The 20,381-nt window shown below is 43.4% G+C and overlaps 2 protein-coding genes and 1 non-coding gene across 4 annotated transcripts; 2 read left to right on the forward strand and 1 right to left on the reverse strand.

Annotated features, from left to right (window-relative positions):
- The first annotated feature begins 13,672 nt into the window (after positions 1-13,672).
- On the forward strand, positions 13,673-17,853 carry LOC127765399 (leucine aminopeptidase). Its single transcript, XM_052290298.1, has 4 exons — positions 13,673-14,768; positions 15,245-15,478; positions 15,590-15,916; positions 17,337-17,853. The coding sequence occupies exons 1-4, from the start codon at positions 13,785-13,787 to the stop codon at positions 17,625-17,627; spliced, it is 1,836 nt and encodes a 611-aa protein (XP_052146258.1). The 5' UTR covers positions 13,673-13,784; the 3' UTR covers positions 17,628-17,853.
- A 54-nt stretch (positions 17,854-17,907) lies between these two features.
- On the reverse strand, positions 17,908-17,980 carry TRNAE-CUC (transfer RNA glutamic acid (anticodon CUC)). Its single transcript has one exon. It is a non-coding gene; the product is annotated as a tRNA-Glu (tRNA).
- Positions 17,981-18,198: 218 nt separating this feature from the next.
- Positions 18,199-19,362, forward strand: LOC127765402 (glycine-rich protein A3-like). Of its 2 annotated transcripts, none has more exons than XM_052290300.1 (3): positions 18,199-18,369; positions 18,452-18,806; positions 19,034-19,362. In XM_052290300.1, the coding sequence occupies exons 2-3, from the start codon at positions 18,476-18,478 to the stop codon at positions 19,258-19,260; spliced, it is 558 nt and encodes a 185-aa protein (XP_052146260.1). In that variant the 5' UTR covers positions 18,199-18,369; positions 18,452-18,475; the 3' UTR covers positions 19,261-19,362. The 2 variants fall into 2 exon arrangements, with proteins under 2 accessions (XP_052146260.1, XP_052146261.1); XM_052290301.1 differs by having other exon boundaries at positions 18,215-18,369; positions 19,049-19,362.
- Positions 19,363-20,381: the final 1,019 nt, after the last annotated feature.

A 20,381-nucleotide genomic window follows, 5' to 3' on the forward strand; every position in this document is an offset into this window, starting at 1 on the left:
GCTGGGCGTCCAGTCCAACGGCGAGCTCAGCTGCAGGAGACGTGTACCACTCTGCTGGCAAATCCACCTCTTTTGGTGATCCGTGCATATGCTACTACTACCACTACATTACTCTGCTAGTACTTCTACCAGGGGTGTTTTGACGCAGGAGTGTAAAGATTTATCGTGTCACATAAAATATTATATAAGATGTCATATAAGAGTATTTGGGTATTAATAAAAAAATAATTATAGAATCCGTCAGTAAACCGAGACGAATTTATTAAGCCTAATTAATATATCATTAGCAAATATTTACTGTAGCACCACATTATCAAATCTTGGAGCAATTAGGCTTAAAAGATTCGTCTCGTAAATTAGTCGTAATCTGTACAATTAGTTATTTTTTTAACCTATATTTAATACTTTAGGTGTTCAATAATTCAAACGTTTGATATGATATGATGAAAAATTTTAGGTGGTATTTAAACAGGGCCGAACTCCATATGCTTGTTTGGAGTGGCAAGTGACTGACAGTGTGAGTGACACAGACTGATGACAGAGTGAGAGAGTGACAGACGGTGGTGGTGTCCATATGGCTGATGGCTCACCGGCCGGCAACCTTTTCCGCGGCTGTCTGTCCGGGTCGATCCCCTGCCTTGCCGCTGGATGGGTGTGGTGGGTAAAGGTGGCTCTCACGGCCGCTGTTCCAACTGCAGTCGATCGACGGCCGGCCGGGGCCCTCCCGCCGCTAGCAGCAGCATATGCCCAAGCAGCATTTGACCATGACCACCATGCAGTCATACCTCGATCGATCCGGTGCCTTTTCATCGACGACGACGACGACGACTTTTGTGTTTTTTCGCTGCAACGAATGTTTCATCGGATCGGCAGGGGAATCAGATGCTGTGCTGGGATGCTTGCTTTGTTGCTCAGCAGTGCTGTCTCTCCATGCTGATCCCGGCCTCTGGATTCACTCCCAATATACCCCCAAAATCTCGAACCCTAGCATGTCAAAGTAATATGAAGGAGAGAAAAAAACCCCCACAATATCCTTATTTAATGTAAATATTGTATGCTAGTATTAGTTGGTACGTAAGGGATATTGAAGTAATAAATTTTCTCGACTTACGAAGGTAAGAGTTAATTTATTTTCGGATGGATAGAGTGAGGGCCTGTTTAGTTCCCAAACAAAATTTTCTGTCACATCGAATGTTTGGACACATGCATAGAGTATTAAATGTAGACAAAAAAAAATAATTACACAATTCACCAGGAAATTGCGAGACAAATCTTTTAAGTCTAATTGTGTCATGATTTGATAATATGGTGCTACAGTAAACATTTGCTAATGATGGATTAATTATACTTAATTTGTTTTGTTATTAGACTATGTTTAATATTTTAAATGTGCGTCCGTATATCCGATGTGACATGCAACGGTAATTTTTTTTCCAACTAAACGAGCCCTGACTTTCTCCTTTTGACCCCCTTAATTGTACTCCTAATCCAACGATTTCCATGCATGACTATACAGCCTATACTATACTGTAGCTGTTGATTTGTGGTGGAAGTGGTACACTGGTACTGTACCATTTTGGTCGTTGGCCGGCATGACATCCAGTGCTGTAGCACGAGTACTAGTAGCGTTAGCTATTGGAGGAGTAGTACTGTACCATTTTGCTCATTGCTGGTCCTACTACTCGTACCAGCAGCAACACAACAGGTGACAGTTCGTTTCAGTGCATATATTATTGCCATGGATCGATTGGAGTTGGAGAGGGGAGATGAGTAGTAGTACGTGGAGCCACCTTATTCATTCCGAGGACGACATGTGCATGTAGGAGTAAAACTCAAGACAAACGTGCTAGATCGATGGATCGATCGATGTGTGCTCGATGATCACCTCTCCTAGGATAGGAGGACCATACTCCATGCCTAGCTGACCATGCATCTAGCTACTCCTATGCTAGTTCTGGTTTGGCGATTCGTCCCGTGCACTGTACCATCATAGTGCCAATTTGCACATGTAGTAATTCTATACCAGGACACATACTTTATACTAGTACCATGCTGCTAGGTAGTACTGTAGTAGTACTAGTACTACTACTAGTAGTGAGAATTCCTATATGTGCAGCGTCAATGGAAAGGATTTTAACCGGGGAATAACTAGCTGATCAATAGCATCAACAACTCGAGCGACCATCGCGGCAAGAGGGAAAACATATGTTGAGGTGAGACCGTGAGAGTGAGACCAGTAGCTTTGATCTGGTTTTGGGCACAGTGAGAGAGGCAGGAAGAGTGGAGGCCGTGGCCCGTGGCCCTCGCGAGCACAGTACCAGTCAAACTCGGCTTTTGAGACCAAGCCCACCGCCAGTAAAAAATTTGCCCATGAACATACGCGGCCCGTCCCATGGCACTGGCTCCGATCCGGAGCACCTCCTATCCGGTGTGCCGCGATGACGGCGGCAGCGGTTGTGGTTGGAGAAAGCAACGCATCGGACGTCTCCGGACGATGTTTCACTGTATGTTGAATGAACGTTGCAATGTTTTATCGTTCAAAAAAAATGTTTCAACATAAAATCTCTAGACAATGTTTCATAGTATGTTGAATGAATGTTGCAATGTTTCACCGCTCGGAAAAAATGTTTCAACAAAAATTGTTTCTTGATATTTCATCTTTCATTGAATGTTTCACCGCTCGAAAAAAAAATGTTTCACCACTTTATCGAAGATGTTTCAATCGAATGCAACACTCGATAACGTTGTCTGCAACAAAAAAAACCAATATATGTAACATCCGAAGAAACCAAATGCAACATCCACTACCGATTTAAGAAACATCAGAAAAAACGGATTGCAACATTAGGAATACACTATGTGCAACAAAAAACATGTAGTGTGCAGCCTCCTCACCTTCGTCGCCGAGCTCAGAACCCTCTCAGGTGATGGCGTCTCAAGCATTTCCGTCGTGCTGCCCCGTTGCCGCCAACGTGGTTGCCGGCGCTCACCGCATCCCGCCGCCGGAACTGCTGCACCGGCCACCGCTCGAGCGCATGGTAGTCCTCGCTGGCGACGAGCACCACCCCACGCTTCCTCTTCCATCCGTCGTCGGGGAGAAGGTGAAGAACAGCGGCGCGCGGTCGTCGCCGTTCGCCGCCGCCCGGCGCCTCCATTACCAGTGCCGCCCGGAACATGGCCACCGCGCCTGCCACACGACGCCGCTGACGAACGTCGCCGGCGGCGCCAGAATCCGGCCATCCGCGACGGCAGCCCCGCCGTCTGCGGCGGCGGTGGCGGCACCGGCACCGGCTGATGACGCCGCGGCCGCGTGTGCAGCATGGAGACGATGAGAAGAAGTTGAACGAGAGGTTGGGGATGAGAAGGAAGAGGATAAGATGGGGGAAAGGTGGGCCCCATTGACCGTCCGGAGTTTGTCTCGTATCGGACACTCGATACGAAGCGTTTTCATTGTGGTTGTGGTCTGAAATGCTTTGCCTTGCTTCGTGTGCTTTCGACTTCCGAGATGCCAACGAATAGCCTCGTCTTTTCCTTTACCTTATACTCCCTCCGTCCTACTTCCTCCGTTTCACAATGTAAGATTTTTTAGCATTACCCATAATCATATAGATGTTAATGAATCTAAACGCATATATGTGTTTAGATTCATTAACATCTACATGAATATGGGTCATGCTAGAAAGTCTTACATTGTGAAACGGAGAGAGTAGAATATAACACCCTAGAACCGGATGGGACGTATCATATTACTACGAATCTGGACAGGGGACATGTCTAGCTTTGTAGTATTAGGATATATCCCATCTGGTTCTAGATTGCTATATTCTGGGACGGAGGGAGTACTTAGGCCCTATTTAGTTCCAAAAACTTTTTCCTAAAAACATCATATCGAATCTTTAGACACATACATGGAGTATTAAATATAGATAAATTAAAAAAAATAATTTCATAGTTGTTGACAGAAAACACGAGGCCTGGGAGATCTGCTTAACTCCAATGCAGGTCCAAAGCTCACCTTCGAATGTATGAGCGTGCCAGTTGATTTGATCCTATAATCAACAAGAAATAGGGACAAAGAATTCGTGGTTAAATCTATAAATGATAGCCGATCGGCTAGGTGCCGATGACATATCATTTATCTTTGAGCTGATGTCATATATGAATCGATCGGCGGTTATAAATAGATAGTAAGGAACTAAATCTATTCGATCGGCTGTAGATATTAACGATATATATTTCTTATATTAATATATACTTAAATCAAGTGATTGGGATAGATCGGTCACCATGCCGAGACAGTATAAATCACTTAGATCGAAATATATATTAATAACAGGATTATATATGTTTATAGCATAGCCGATCAGATAGATCTAGCATGTATCGGCTAATACTCCAACACTACTTTATATAAAGATATCAAAACAAATATAATATACCAAACAAAAGCTTAATATACTTAAATGCAATAAGATCCTAACATAAAGGGCGGATTTATCATGTCATTGAAGCATATAGATCGAATATGGTTAAATCAGATAAGATCGGCTGAAACTCCGATACTACCCTAATCGGCAACTAGAGGACAGGGTAGAGATTGATGTTCTAAGCACGACTTAATAGATCAAACTCAACTGATGCAGCATTAAGTATGAAAAGAAGAACAATATCTAGACAATCAAGCCGTTGGGTGTTTCATAAAGTGGTAGATATCTTATATAATCTAGGACAACGTCGCTATTTAACCTAATTGGCTGCCTTCTATTAACAGATGTTAGCCGATTGTAGGTTAGATGACGATATTGCCAAAGATTATGTAGGATATATGATAACTTGATGAATTATATAGACAAGATTAGAGTGTTATAAAGATGGAAGCACTAATTTCGAGAACACAAGTCGTCATAACAAGTTTTACCTCTTGTTGAAGATCGAAACCGATGCAGCTCAACCCGAAAGCAAGAACTCGTCGAAACAAAACTAAAGCAAAAAGGTGGCGATGCGCCGAAATTATATTGAACGTGTGTGTTCTAAAATTACATAGGGCTCGGGGTCTATTTATACCCGAGAATTACAAGATATGTCCATACCGGACACGACCACTATCTCTAACAAACTCTAAGATACCATAAGTCTTTGCGGCAGACTTTTGCCCAAACATATCTCTAAGGAAGTTACATAAAACATCCTAATTAATAGATACAATTGTCTTCTCAGGACTCTATCCATGTGCGGCAATCATCTTGAAGCACCTCAATTCAACCCAATGTCATACACCAAATTATACTGTCAGAATCAGCCGCATCGGCTCACCTAGTCCGACTCAGACCCAGCCGATCCTAATCGTAGCCGATCTGGACTTCAGCCGATTCTTGCTCAGTTCTCGGATCAATCTCCGCCTTCGACTCCACCTTGATCTAATCTCCTTTTCCGATGCTGATATTACCAAATTTGGTCGTTAACAATAGTTAGAGGAGAAATCGCGAGACGAATATTTTGAGCCTAATTAGTCCATAATTAGCCATAAGTGCTATAGTAACCCATATGTGCTAATGACGGATTAATTAAGCTCAAAAGATTCGTCTCGGGTTTCCAGACAAGTTATGAAATTAGTTTTTTCTTTCGTGTACGAAAACTCCTTTCGACATCCGGTCAAATGTCCGACGTGACACCCAAAAATTTCCTTTTCGCGAACTAAACAGACCCTTATTAGCTAAATTTTAATTTTTTTAGTCCTAAATTTAAATTTAAGTTGATTTTAAACTTTTTTTATTGTAGTTTATTTTTAACCTTTGCTTTTAGTATATTGGAGGAAAAAACGAAATAGCATATTTAAAAATAAAAAATAAAATTCTTACATACATGTTCTAACAATCTAATGGTTCTTGTCCGCTAATGGTTGTCGTGCCGGTTCTTGTTTGTGGTCAGATACGAGGTTCTGGATGAAGCTAGGTGGAAACCCCAAAATTTTAGAGATTAAAAGGTTTGAGTATTAACCGTGATATGCATATGAGAACAAAGGAAACATATAAGATTTTTTAAATAATTTGAATCCAGTAGAAAAAAATCCCTATGATTTACTTTGAAACAAAGGATCGAGTCACTATAATTCCTTTAAAAATTATATGGAATTATATGTTTCATAGAAATTTTGAACGATTCCTATTGTCAGCTAAAACGCTAAATTTTTTTCCTTCGTGTATAGCTTTTTCTTCTAAAAATCTTGTGTTTTTTCTATGCTCCAACCAACTGTTTCATGTGAGATTTTCATTTCCGTACGTGTTTTCAAAAATCCCGCTGCCCAAACTTAGCATTAGCTAGAAAATGTAATCCTGGAAAAGCAAACTATCAAGAGGGAGCAAGTTATCAGTGCAGTGAGTTAGTGTACGATCCATCTCTAAGAATATATGAGCAAAATAACATCTTGGATCAAATTCATCAAACCAAATCTGAGTCGATATCTTGGGAAACAGGGTGCTGGATGAAGAAATTCGCAGCTTGACACTTTCGTTCTTCTTCTGAAGGAGCTGTTTTTTCACTGGACAAATGTGTTGAAGTCTGCACGAGACAGGAAAACAAAACCAGAAGAGTACCATTCGACGAGAGGAAAGGTACATCTTGTTTGGCCTTCGGTTGTGCGTATAAAACAAATCTAACCCATGTCATGAACAACTTTTCGGAAAGATAACGCTCGGGGGACCTTGAAGATGAAGCTGACCCCCCTAGTGGCCTAGTATTTTTTCTTTAACAAGTGAAGGACAAAAGATAGCATCTTCTAAGAAAGAGATAATATAGAGCAATTTGATTTGAACTCAAAGGAGTGCATCTCATAATTAAGAGATTAAATAGATCAATTTGATTGTTTGACGACAAAGAGAACATTGCTTTGGACCGGAAGGAGAGCACCCCATAATGATAAAACACTAAAACAGGGAAATGCGTGTACACTCTCATCTTTTTTTTTAAAAAAAATATAAATACATATGTCAGGGTTATGGATACCACATACCTAATAGTAGTTAACTAAATCTCAGCAGGACCCACCACATACCATGTCCTATACGGAAATTGACTTTGGATATGGAGGGAGTTCCGAATAAGGAAAGACAACCAGAGTTCTACATGGAAACGACAAGGACTACTCGGATTGTATCCATATTGGTTTCCCTAGTTCTACTTGGACAAGAGGACACCTATGGATATAAATACAAGACCCCCTAGGAGGAGAGGGGAGGACACACACGACCACACAATCAACACCCACCACAATCAACAGACAACAGGGACAATACACACCCATCACAATCAACATACACGGAATATAGATCAACATACAAGCCAACATACGCCAAGACAAGACGCCGAATATCGACTTCAGGGATAAGCACGGCTAGTCCCCTACGGTGTCTCCGGATACTGTCAGGAGAGACGAAAGCATTATCTCTGATCTTGCCGGGCACGAACTCGAGGAGGAAGACTACCCTGTTGTCGACTACGAGTCAGACCTTCAGACCACCATGTCGACAACAGTTAGATAGGTTACCCCAAATATTGTACTGGTGTGATTATGGTGAATAAGAGCAATACCGGCTTCGGCCAACAGGATGTAGGGTTATTACCTGACAATTGAGGGGCCCGAACCTGTATAAAAATCCCCGTCTTTGTCACTTTTACCTTAGTCTCGCGTATACCCTAGTACCAACGATTCACATACTATGCAAATACCGGAATCGCGACATCAAACATCGACAGTGGCGCGCCAGGTAGGGGACTTTGGGGCTCTAGGATTTCAACGAGATGGGTTCAAAAGATAGATTCTTCGACAACAAGATACTCGACGACTTCGCTGTGGGAAGATCTAACCTGACCGGAGTATGTCCCCCGACGAGATCGGAATCATTGTCATCAACAATTTGATCTACCGAGATCATCCAAGCTTCAAGACGTCAACGCCACGGAGAATCAACTGGCAAGACCTCCGCCTACGACATCAGTTGGTATGGCTGCTGCGCAAGCACCGGCTGACCGAGTCCAGATCCAACATGCCACCATGTCCAAGCCGAGCACAATGCAACGCCGCACCGCCGGGATTCATCCGAGTACCAGTGCAGTTGTGCTATCACGTGTTTTGCCTGGAGATGGTCAACAAAGCATATTGGCCTAGACATGTCACGTGCACAAACACACACGTGTAAGCATATGACAGGTCGGCATGTTTTTCAGGACCAACAAAGTAATCACGTCCAACTCTACTGCATGCTTGTCGACTGTAGCAGGCATAAACAAAGGTAATTAGGAGATTGATTTTTTAAATTGATCTACTAATTTCGTAGATACATCCGGCATGTATATACAAAGGTACGTAATATTTTATACGCAATTTATCGTACCTATTCAGATCATACAGCATTGTCAGATCTATAATTTATTATGTTTACCTAGAGCATGTTTTTTATACAATATCTATTGCGCGAATGTTTCCGACGTAAAACCGACTACGCTCTGTTCTCTTCTGTATAAATCATGCTTGTTTACGGTTTACATAATGCCTGATATTTACATCTGCTTGTTATATCCTGATAATACTAGAAGATCCATGCAGTTTTTTGAGTACATACTCGATATTCTCTGCTATATATCTTGCCTTCTAGAAAATATTTTTCAGGAACAATTGAGCACTCGATTAGGTCGTGGTCGAGTACACTGCATTATCGAGAACGATCTCGACAAATGCAGAGTCGTCGCGCCGAACCTATCAACGAAGACCGACGACCTATCTCATAGCACCGGCCGTGGCTGGACTACTCGAGAAAAGGTTGTTAACGGATAATTCCTCGCGAACGCCGTCGGCTTGATCACCCGACATGATCGCGAACGGACATCCGGATATGCTACAAGTTGGGTGTGCGAGTCATGCTGGCCACATGAGACGCACATGTAATAAACCAACTCTAGCACCTCCATTGGTTTTCAAGAGATAATTCTACACGTTCGCTGGTCCTCGAACCAGTGCGTAGCAATCTCTTGCACCGCAACCTCCATTGGTGTCCGAGAGATAATTCTACTCGCTCGCTGGTTCTCGAACTAGTACGTAGCAATCTCTCGCACCGCAAACTTCCATTGGTGTTCGAGAGATGATTCTACTCGCTCGCTGGTTCCCGAACTAGTACGTAGCAATCTCTCGCACTGCAACACCTCTATTGGTGTCCGAGAGATAATTCTACACGTTCGCTGGTCCTCGAACCAGTGCGTAGAAATCTCTCGCACCGCAACCTCCATTGGTGTTCGAGAGATAATTCTGCTCGCTCGCTGGTTCTCGAACCAGTACGTAGCAATCTCTCACACCAAAACTTCCATTGGTGTTCGAGAGATAATTCTGCTCGCTCGCTGGTTCCCGAACCAGTACGTAGCAATCTCTCGCACCACAGCTTCCATTGGTGTTCGAGAGATAATTCTACTCGCTCGCTGGTTCCCGAACCAGTACGTAGCAATCTCTCGCACCGCAGCTTCCATTGGTGTTCGAGAGATAATTCTGCTCGCTCGCTGGTTCTCGAACTAGTACGTAGCAATCTCTCGCACCACAGCACCTCTATTGGTGTCCGAGAGATAATTCTACACGTTCGCTGGTCCTCGAACCAGTACATAGCAATCTCTCACACCGCAGCACCTCTATTGGTGTCCGAGAGATAATTCTACACGTTCACTGGTCCTCGAACTAGTACGTAGCAATCTCTCGCACCGCAGCACCTCTATTGGTGTCCGAGAGATAATTCTACACATTCGTTGATCCTCGAACCAGTGCGTAGCAATCTCTCGCACCGCGACCTCCATTGGTGTCCGAGAGATAATTCGACTCGCTCGCTGGTTCCCGAACCAGTACGTAGCAATCTCTCGCACCGCAGCTTTCATTGGTGTTCGAGAGATAATTCTGCTCGCTCGCTGGTTCCCGAACCTGTACGTAGCAATCTCTCGCACCGCAGCTTCCAATGGTGTTCGAGAGATAATTTTGCTCGCTCGCTGGTTCCCGAACCAGTACATAGCAATCTCTCGCACCGTAACTCCCATTGGCGTTCGAGAGATAATTCAACTCGCTGGTTCCCGAACCATTCGACAGCAGCAATCTCTCACACCGCAACTTCCATTGGCGTTCGAGAGATAATTCTATTCGCTCACTGGTTCTCAAACCAGTAAATCATAGCAATCTCTCGCGCCTTAACTTCAGATGGTCGAGGTATGACTATGACTGGTCTTTGATCGGCAGCAGAGTAGCGGTCCTAGCACCACGATTTCAGATGACTTTAGACGGTTGAGGTACGACTATGACTGGTCTTCGACCAGCAGAGTAGCGGTCCTTGCACTATGACTTCAGACGACTTCAAATGATCGAGAGACACCTACTCACTAGTTCTCAACCAGTCAATCGTAGCGATCTCTCGTACAATTACTTCTAGTGGTCGAGTTTAGACTACACCAGGTTCTCGACCAGCGGTGTAGCGATTCTCCCACTACCCTTACTTCTAGTGGTCGGGTTTAGACTACACCAGGTCCTCGACCAGCGGTGTAGCGATTCTCCCACTATTTCCACTTCAAGTGGTTGAGTTACGACTACTACCTAGTCCCCGACCAGAGGTGTAGCGATTCTCCCATTACCTCTACTCCAACAAAGTTGATATCAGGTACACAAGATCGCCAAGTGTTTTACCCAGAGATCCCTTACCACGATGACACCTAGCGTTGAAACCTATCCTACTGTCCCTTGACGCCGTCTTGACAAGGCCTCCGAGGAACCTAAGGGAACTTCGGCTGGGGACGCCCAGAGCCGATAAGGCCTTGTCGGATCCTGTAGAGATAAAAGACCATGTAAGATCTGGTCGTGTAAGAGTTCTCGCCGTGCGTATTAACCAAGCCGTGTAATCGGAAATTGAGTTTTCCAACTTCACGGCTGGGGGCTAGGATTAGTGCTTGTTCAACCGAGGCAGGTCAAAGGTCCAAGAGCCTTATCATCCGAGAACGATTCTCCAACGACAAGGCTAGGGGCTAGGGAGAGTGTATGACTCTACAAACTGACTGATCGGAGTCAGTAAGAGAGAAGACGCTCATATACAAAACACTGGTCTGTCCATTCAATTCACTAGTCTGTCATATTATAACATGTCACCCTTTGAGCATTCGCTCGGGGGCTATTTCTATCTAATATTCTTTTCTGAGTATTGATTTCAGGAAAATTCTATTCGACATTATCGAAGACTCCATGTCTCTATGGTTCCACACCAAGATCGACTAAGGCGAGTATGACAAATGTTGACAAGGCTCCGTCGCAGACTCTACGCCTTCTCGATCACTCGAGAATGGTTTGGTGGATCTCGACAAGGAATACGGAATGAAGAGATGGTGTACCCGCCGAGATAAAATTTCTTGACTTCAATCCAAATTCTCGATTACAGCAAGACGTGAGACTTAGTCGTATGTTCTGTACTTTCTTGGTTGACGTCGAAGATTGACTCAGACAAACCCTTTAGGTGCCCGCACGAGGCTGATAAAGGAAGTCTAACGTTATCTCTGAACTCACCGAGAACGGTCACTTGAGCTCGATAACAGTTACTCCATGGTCTGCGGTCGAGAATATGAATTCGTTCATTTGCATTGAAGTCGGGGGCTACTGTCAAGGTTATGGATACCACATACCTAATAGTATTTGACTAAATCTCGGCAGGACCCACCATATACCATATCCTATACGGAAACTGACTTCAAACGTCGACAATATATGCTTATCACCCAACACTACATACGCTCAAACTTAGACATTTTCTATTAATAAATCTTGAGATAGTTGAAAATATATCCTATTTACCAAAACATGCTATCTTAGTTTTAAAATAGATGAGACGTTGCCTTTTTTTAATATGATGTTTGATTATTCGTCTTATTTAAAAAAATTAAGTGTTCCGTATATCGATCACCACATAAAATAGGGGTATCAAGATCAAGGAGAACAAATAACTTCCCATTATTGAAGGAACTACAAGGTTGTACTCACTCGCACGATTATGGGTTGCTCATATCGACATCATTTCAAACCATCCTATTTTTAAAAAAGTTGTTAAATGTATGCAAACATTTAGTTTTTTTTATCAAACTTTGATAAATACATAAGAAATCTTGGTAAAACCTAGCAATATTATTAAATTACTAAAATTTTGACAATCTTGTAGTAATTTTGACTAAAATTACTACAATGTGAACAATCTCTATGCCCAAGCACATTGCATCCTATTGAGAAAAAAAGGCCTCTCAACGTTACACGCCGATCATTTTCCCTTTTGTTTCTTTTTTGGTGATCAAATTTGGATTACGAAAGTATCACTTATTTCTTTTTGACTTAGTGCGAGTATGTGTTGTATGATCTCGGACCTACACGTAGGAAAAACGTGTACACATTACTTATGTCGACGTTTGATGTCGCGATTCCGGTATTTGCATAGTACGGGGATCGTTGGTACTAGGATATATGCGAGACTTAGGTAAAAGAGATGGAAACGAGGATTTTTATACAAGTTCGGGCCCCTGAATTGTCAGGTAATAACCCTACATCCTGTTGGCCGAAGCCGTCATTGCTCTTATTCACCATAATCACACCAGTATAATATTTGGGATAGCCTATCTAACTGTTGTCGACATGGCGGTCTGAAGGTTTGACTCGTAGTCGACAACAGGGTAGTCTTTCTCCTCGAATCCGCATCCGGCAAGATCAGAGACAACGCTATATCTCTCCTGACAGTAGCCATAGGCACCGTAGGGGATCAGCCATGCCTATCTCTGAAGTCGATATCCGGCGTCTTGTCCTGACGTATGTTGGCTTGTATGTTGATCTTGTGTCTTGATCTATTGTTCTGTCTCCCCCTTCCTCCTAGGGGGCCTTGTATTTATACCCATAGGTGTACCCTTGTCCAAGTAGAACTAGGGAAACCAATATGGATACAATCCGAGTAGTCCTTGTCGTTTCCATGTATAACTCTATTCATCCTTCCTTATGCGGAACTCCTCCTATATCTGAAGGTTGTTTCCGTATAAGACATGGTATGTGGTGGGTCTTGTCGAGATTTAGTCAACTACTATTAGGTATGTGGTATCCATAACCCTGACAACTTACGATCAATCTATTAGTATATTGTTTTGACTTAGTGCGAGTATAGGATATGTTGTATGATCTCGGACCGACACGTAGGAAAAACGTATACACATTATTTACGATCAATCTACTAGTATATTAAAGAAACTAATAATGTACTATATATAGATATAGTGTGAGTATATAATTTAAAAGTTAATAATGTACTTCCTCCATTCTAAAATATAATAACTTTTAGCATTTTTAATTTGTCCTAAAATATAACAACTTCTTCACTAACATTTTTTTCTTAACCAATCACAACCCTCCACCATTTAATTTCCCCACCTACCTTCACTTCTCAACCAATCACAATCTTTTACCATTTAATTATTCATACTTTCTTAATAGCCGTGTCAACTCTAAATCTTCTTATATTCTGGACGGATGGAGTACTGTATTCTTTTTTTTAAAAAAAAAAAGTTAAGCATGTGATTTGCTTCTTTCAATTCGAAGTTTGAAGCTCCTTTTCCCTGAAGAGGTGTTGCATTGCTTCTTTCAATCCTGTCTCGATTCGAGTTCGACCAAACCCACACAGGCCAAAGCCAAACCCTGTCCCTCCCTCCCTACCCTCCACTCCGATCTCCTCCTCCTCCGCCGCTGCAGCTCAGCCATGCCGCCGGTGGATCCCCACTCGTACACCGATGGCGACCACCCGGTCACCGCCAAGGCCGCCCTCGCCTTCTACCTCGACTTCGCCGCCTCCACCATCCACGCCTCCGCGCTGCTCACCCTCTCCGCCCCGCACTCCGGCGACCTCCTTCTCGACACCCGCGCCCTCGCCGTCCACTCCGCCTCCACCGCCTCCGACCCGCCCTCCCCCATCCCCTTCTCCCTCGCCGACGCCGCCGACCCCGTCCTCGGCTCCGCCCTCACGCTCACCCTGCCCCCCGACACCACCTCCTTCCTCCTCACCTTCTCCACCTCCCCCTCCGCCTCCGCGCTGCAGTGGCTCTCGCCGCAGCAGACCGCCTCCTCGCTCCCCTTCGTCTTCTCCCAGTGCCAGTCCATCCACGCCCGCTCCGTCTTCCCCTGCCACGACACCCCCGCCGCGCGCATCACCTTCGACCTCCTCCTCAACGTCCCCACCCAGCTCTCCGCGGTCGCCGCCGCGCGCCACGTCTCCCGCCGCGACCCCCTGCCCTCCGACCACCGGGGCGCCTGCGACGACGCGCTGTGGTGCGCGCCGGGCCGCATCGTGGAGGAGTTCCAGATGGAGCAGTCCGTGCCGCCCTACCTCTTCGCGTTCGCCGCAGGCGGGATCGGGTTCAGGGACCTCGGCCCGAGGACGCGGGTGTATGCCGAGGGAGGGGACAAGGTTCTCGACGAGGCGGCGAGGGAGTTCGCCGGCGTCGAGGAGATGGTCAAGGTTGGGGAGTCGCTTTTTGGGCCGTATGAGTGGGAGAGGTTTGATCTGCTGGTGTTGCCGCCCAGTTTCCCCTACGGTGGCATGGAGAACCCTAGAATGGTGTTCCTCACGCCCACGGTGATCAAGGGGGACGCTGCTGGGGCGCAGGTGGTGGCGCATGAGCTCGCGCACAGCTGGACTGGCAACCTGATCACTAACAAGACCAATGAAGATTTCTGGCTAAATGAGGTGAAGTGATGAACCCTCCATTTGTTCTAGTTGTCGTCTAGATGTGCTTTTAGGTACTTAGATGATTGTTAAAGCCGGTGAAATTTGAAATTGTGTCTATGTACTTTGCATTCACATGCCAATTTAACAATAGGGTAGAACAAATATTTGGAACGAACTCTGTCACTACTACCTGTTAACCTGTGCATAAACCCTGGGGGTACACTTTGCATGGTCAAAGGTCTCAAGGATTAGTATAAAACATCAATTAGAAAAAAAAAGGCACCAAGCTACAATGCCAACTATTACTTAGGGTGAATGCCTTAAGCGATATAACTTTCAGTTACATCAGATTACCTCACTTGCAATTTCATTCAGCTAAAAGTGTTTTATAATAGTTTGACATCCTCTTTGTCCCAACTGTTAGAAATGAGGCACACGCGTTCAGCTAAAACTCTCTTGCTGTCATGTAACCATACTATTGTTTTCGCGCACAGGGTTTCACAACATATGCGGAGCGGAGGATTGTTGAGGTGGTGCAAGGGGAGGAGCGGGCAGCCTTAAACATGGGAATTGGATGGCGGGGTTTGAACAGAATGATGGAGAGGTTTAAAGATAACATGGAGTTTACTAAGCTGAAGCCAAAGATGGCAGGGATTGACCCTGATGATGTGTACTCAGAAGTTCCCTATGAGAAAGGCTTCCAATTCCTTTGGCGCATTGAGCGTCAGGTGAGTGCAAAATTGCGACTATTTGTTTCAACTGTTTTGCAACGTTCTTTAATCAAAATCAATGAGTTTTTCATGACTTGTCGTGATGTTTCATTCTTTTTCCCCTGTTAGATTGGTCGACCTGCATTTGATGAATTCCTGAAGAATTACATATCCACATTTAAGTTCAAGTCGATAGACACAGAGACATTCCTTGAATTCCTGAAAACCAATGTATCTGGAATAGAAAACCAAATTGACCTTCAACTGTGGATCGAGGGGACTGGTATCCCTCCGGATGCCATGGAACCAGAGTCAGCTATTTATAAAAAGATTTGCTCCCTAGCTGCAGAGTTTAAGTCTGGAAAACTTCCAAGTGAAGATGAGGTAGCAGACTGGAGTGGACAGGAATGGGAACTTTACTTGGAAAACTTACCCACAGATGTTGAAGCTTCACAGGTATGAATTCTCGTCTATTCTCAGTTCTCACACTTCTTTTTCATACCTCCAGTCTATAATTGTTGATTTGTTCCATGTTCGTATAAGCTTACTGCATATTTTTACTTACCCACTGTTTAGTTCTGGTTTTGTGGTTTCTAGATCAGCTAAGCTGAAACTGAAATTGGTTGCCTGTCATGTAGACTTATACATTGAATTTTCTCTGTTCCCTTTGATGGTTTAGTTCAGCACCAGTGATTTGTAGGTTGCAATTTGCTATTTCACCCAATCACAAATCTCAAGCATAGCAGAATGTTGCATCACCCGTGCTGATCAGTTTAGATGGTTGGGTTTTCTGCTTCCATGTGTTTGTAAAATAAGGACTATCCTTACATTCTGCTGTGATTTTGTCTTTATATTATTATTATACTATTACATATATGGATCAGGCCAATAGTATTAAGCAATACTTCTACGGACGTATAATCCATGTTTAATTTACCAGTCTTTATATGATCTTAGTTCTGTTGCATGAAGTTTGGTTAGGTGCATCTGGCCTGAGACCAATGATGGTGTATCCATTGTCAAATTATGAATTCCCCTACATGTCATAGTCATGCTTTTTAAGAAATGCTGGCCACAAAAAAAAAATTAAATCTGGAGACTTTTGTTTACCGAGGAAAGTGGACCCTGAATCAGATGTAAATTACACTGTACAAAGTGGCAAAAGTGTGCAGTCATAATCTTAAGTGCATTATGCTTCACTCATGAACGATACTAGAACCAGGTTCTGCTTATTAGTTGGATTTGAAATGAATTGAATGGATTTATCGCATAGTCAATTAGTCTCTAGCTCAAACATCACTTGTTCGGAGGGGGACATTATATGGACGTGGTGGACACTTTTTGCCATCATAGAAGGGTGGGGCAGACTAGCAGTAGTTTGGACATTCTCCTATCTGCAGGTACAGATCAGTATTGCATTTACAGCCCTAGTACATTTCAGTGTACTTTGCAACCCAATATTTCAGTGTTCATATGATAACCATGGGCCTTGTCAGAAGAGATGGTGACATACATGAAAATCATCTTTGGACTCAATAATCAGTTAATCACTAATTAGTAACACATCGCTGCTTTTCCTGATTGAGCATCTACAATGAAAGATGGGCTATCATTTGTGGCTGTCATCTTTGGAGTACAAATGAAAGTTGAAAACTGTCTACTGACTATAAGATGTTGAAAGGAAATCTGTAGCTATTTATGCTTGGGAGTTGTTCAGGGCTATTAGCCGATCATTTGTAGTTTTCAATCAACACTGTTTGTGGTCAGTATTTGCCATTTTTGTTATTACATGGTATACTGTGGGAGCTTGGTGTGTAACACATTTGTATGTCTTTAACTTAACTGCTTCCATGGCCATTCATTGTTCCTTATACAGGTCACTTCTCTCGATGAGCGGTACAAGCTATCAGAAAGCCGTGACTACGAGGTCAAAGTCGCGTTTCTCCAGCTTGCAATTCCCACCGGCTGCAGATGCTACTTCAACGAGGTTGAGAAATGCTTGAAGCAAGTGGGGAGGATGAAGTACCTTCGCCCACTCTACAGCTCGCTGGCTCGATGCTCCGGGGAGGAGAAGATGCTTGCCCATAGGATCTTCTCAGAGGCGCATGAATTCTATCATCCCATCGCTCGTAGCGTCGCAGAGAGCATCCTCTCGAAGCATGGCTAAGCCGAAACCTATCCTTTTATATATCCTATATATTGCTGAACCTAAAGTAGGAAGAACATTTGATGTTTGTCGACTTGTTGCTCACTAGTAGTTTCATAAATTATCGCTCTCTGGAGTAACCCTGGGAAAAACTGGGAGCTCAAAACTGTGTCCTGACGGTATACAATTGTGAATTGTGACTGCGCATCAAAATTTCCTGGTCCTATGAGTTGTTGTGCCTTCCCAATGCAATTTTCTGTGTACATCTATGTGTAAAAATGAAAGTGCTAGGAAAAAAATTTTCCGTTGCCAGGACTTGAACCCGGGTCTCTCCGGTGAGAGCCGAGTATCCTAACCAGCTAGACTACAACGGATTTTGCTAGGTATATTTCTTAGACATTTATTGATTATATTTTGCTGTGTGTTATGGAGCTTATTTAGCCCAAAATTACAAATGACCATGCAAAGAACCGAAGGGTGCGGGGGCCGGGAAGAAGAAGCCTTTCCTATCTTCATGTACAACCACACCAAACAAATAGCTTAGCACTTCTAAACATAGCAGCTCGTGGTAATCTGGTTTTGGTAGGAGGCTTGCTTTAGTGTCCACCTCATGTGTGTATGTATACAAGCCCATGGCATGAGAGGAGAAGCCATAGGTCAACTTGAATCTTGTTCAAAAATTCTTTTCAAGTCTTAGGTAGGTCACTGTTGGTGCCACCTTCTTGAGAAGTTTATGATCTGCATGTTCACCTAAGATATCCAGGTACTCTCTGTCTCTGCAAATCTTATATATATTTTGCACGACAAAATGGTCATGGTGTAATCTTGATTTCCCTATGTTTCAGTCAAGTGCTAAAAAGGTCACAAAAATGGGAGGCGGAAAGGACAATCATGACTCCTCAAATGCCGACAAAGGGTTCCATGGAGCGTATCCAAGCGGTTACCCTGGTACATATCCCCTAATGCAAGGATACCCTAATTCACCTGGACAATATCCGACTCCTGGTGGATACCCTAGTGCACCACCGGGACAATACCCACCAGCCGGTGGGTACCCTGGTGCACAATATCCACCAGGCGGTTACCCTCCATCACAAGGTGGGTACCCTCCAGGAGCGTATCCACCATCAGGGTATCCACAACAACCAGGCTACCCGCCAGCTGGTTACCCAGGTCATGGCCATGGTCCACCCATGCAAGGTATGCTCTCTCGCATTTCCTGTGTAACTATCATGTATCCTGGTGAATGATGCAAAGCACTACTCCCTCCATTCAAAAAAAACTCAACCTTACGAATTTGGACTATCATTTGTCCAAATTCATTGTACTAGGAGATATCACATCCCTCTTCTAGGTTGAGTTTTTTTTAGACGGAGGGAGTATATGCAATTGAATTTATCCCACTTCCAAGTTCCATATTGTAATAGGTGGTGGTATGTTAGGAGGTGGGCATGGTGCAGGCGCATCTGGCTATGGAGCGCTGCTCGCCGGAGGCGCCGCGGTGGCGGCTGCAGCGGTGGGAGCTCACATGGTACGACCCGGCGGCGGTGGCGGCCACGGGATGTTCGGCCACCATGGTGGCAAGTTCAAGAAAGGAAAGTTCAAGCATGGCAAGTACGGCAAGCACAAGAAGTTTGGGCGCAAGTGGAAGTGATAAGCAAACTAAATTGCACTGCAGTTTGCCTCCGGTTTCTTGTTTGGTTGAAGTGCTATAGCATGATGGGATTAGTAGTGTCCATTTATCATATATATATATATATATATATATATATATATATATATATATATATATATATATATATATATATATATATATATATATATATATATATATATATATATATATATATATATATATATATATATATATATATATATATATATATATTCATCGAAATATAACCATACGAGATCTTATTTTAAAGATAATTGTAATAAATATAATGGTGTAATGGATCATAAATTGGAAAAAAGGTTTAGGAGAAAAAACATTTTAAGCTTGCTAACAGAAAATTAAACCCACCATAAGCAATCAGAATAGGCCACATGTGAATGGCTATATCCGGTTAAATCCGCCGAATCCAATCATCGAACTCTTATTTCCCACAAACCAAACTCATCCAGCCTCATGCACCTAACTAATCACATCCATCCTTAGACGATGCATGCCTGTGGACATTCTTGCCAAAACCAACAATTAGCCGTGAGAGCCCAAACAACTGAGTACTCCAGCCTACGATTGTCAAGATATTTTCTCATCTAACTTATTCTAGTATTAGGAGTTATGAAGATATGAAAAGCCATTTTAGTTCAGAAAATTGTACGATAAATCATGTAACCTGTTTCTGAAATGGAAATAAAATATGAGAAAAAGGTACTATCAACAACTGCAGGCCTGGCTCTGAGGCAGGGCAAAGAGGGCGATGGCCTAGGGCCCGTCCTGGCTAGGGGCTATGTCTAAATATGTATGAGTACTGTATGAGCTAAAGTGGTATTTAAGACTAGTGAATAATTCCGTACTATCTACTACTCCTGGCTTATCTACTAGTATCTACATAATATTCCCTCCATTCCAAATTGATCTGCATATAGTTTTTTTGAGGTTATTCTTCCTAAATGATATATATATTTGTGTTTATTCATTAATTCTATTCGTTATTTGTGCATTGGAGTAAATGGACATTGATGCATGCATCCATGCATACAAGTATTTATAACCCACATGCAATATCTTGATTTACTATTGGCTAGGAAATAGTGGGGATGGTGCATGCA

The sequence above is a fragment of the Oryza glaberrima genome, chromosome 3 (genome assembly GCF_000147395.1).
Source record: "Oryza glaberrima chromosome 3, OglaRS2, whole genome shotgun sequence".
Classification (NCBI taxonomy): Eukaryota; Viridiplantae; Streptophyta; class Magnoliopsida; order Poales; family Poaceae; genus Oryza; species Oryza glaberrima.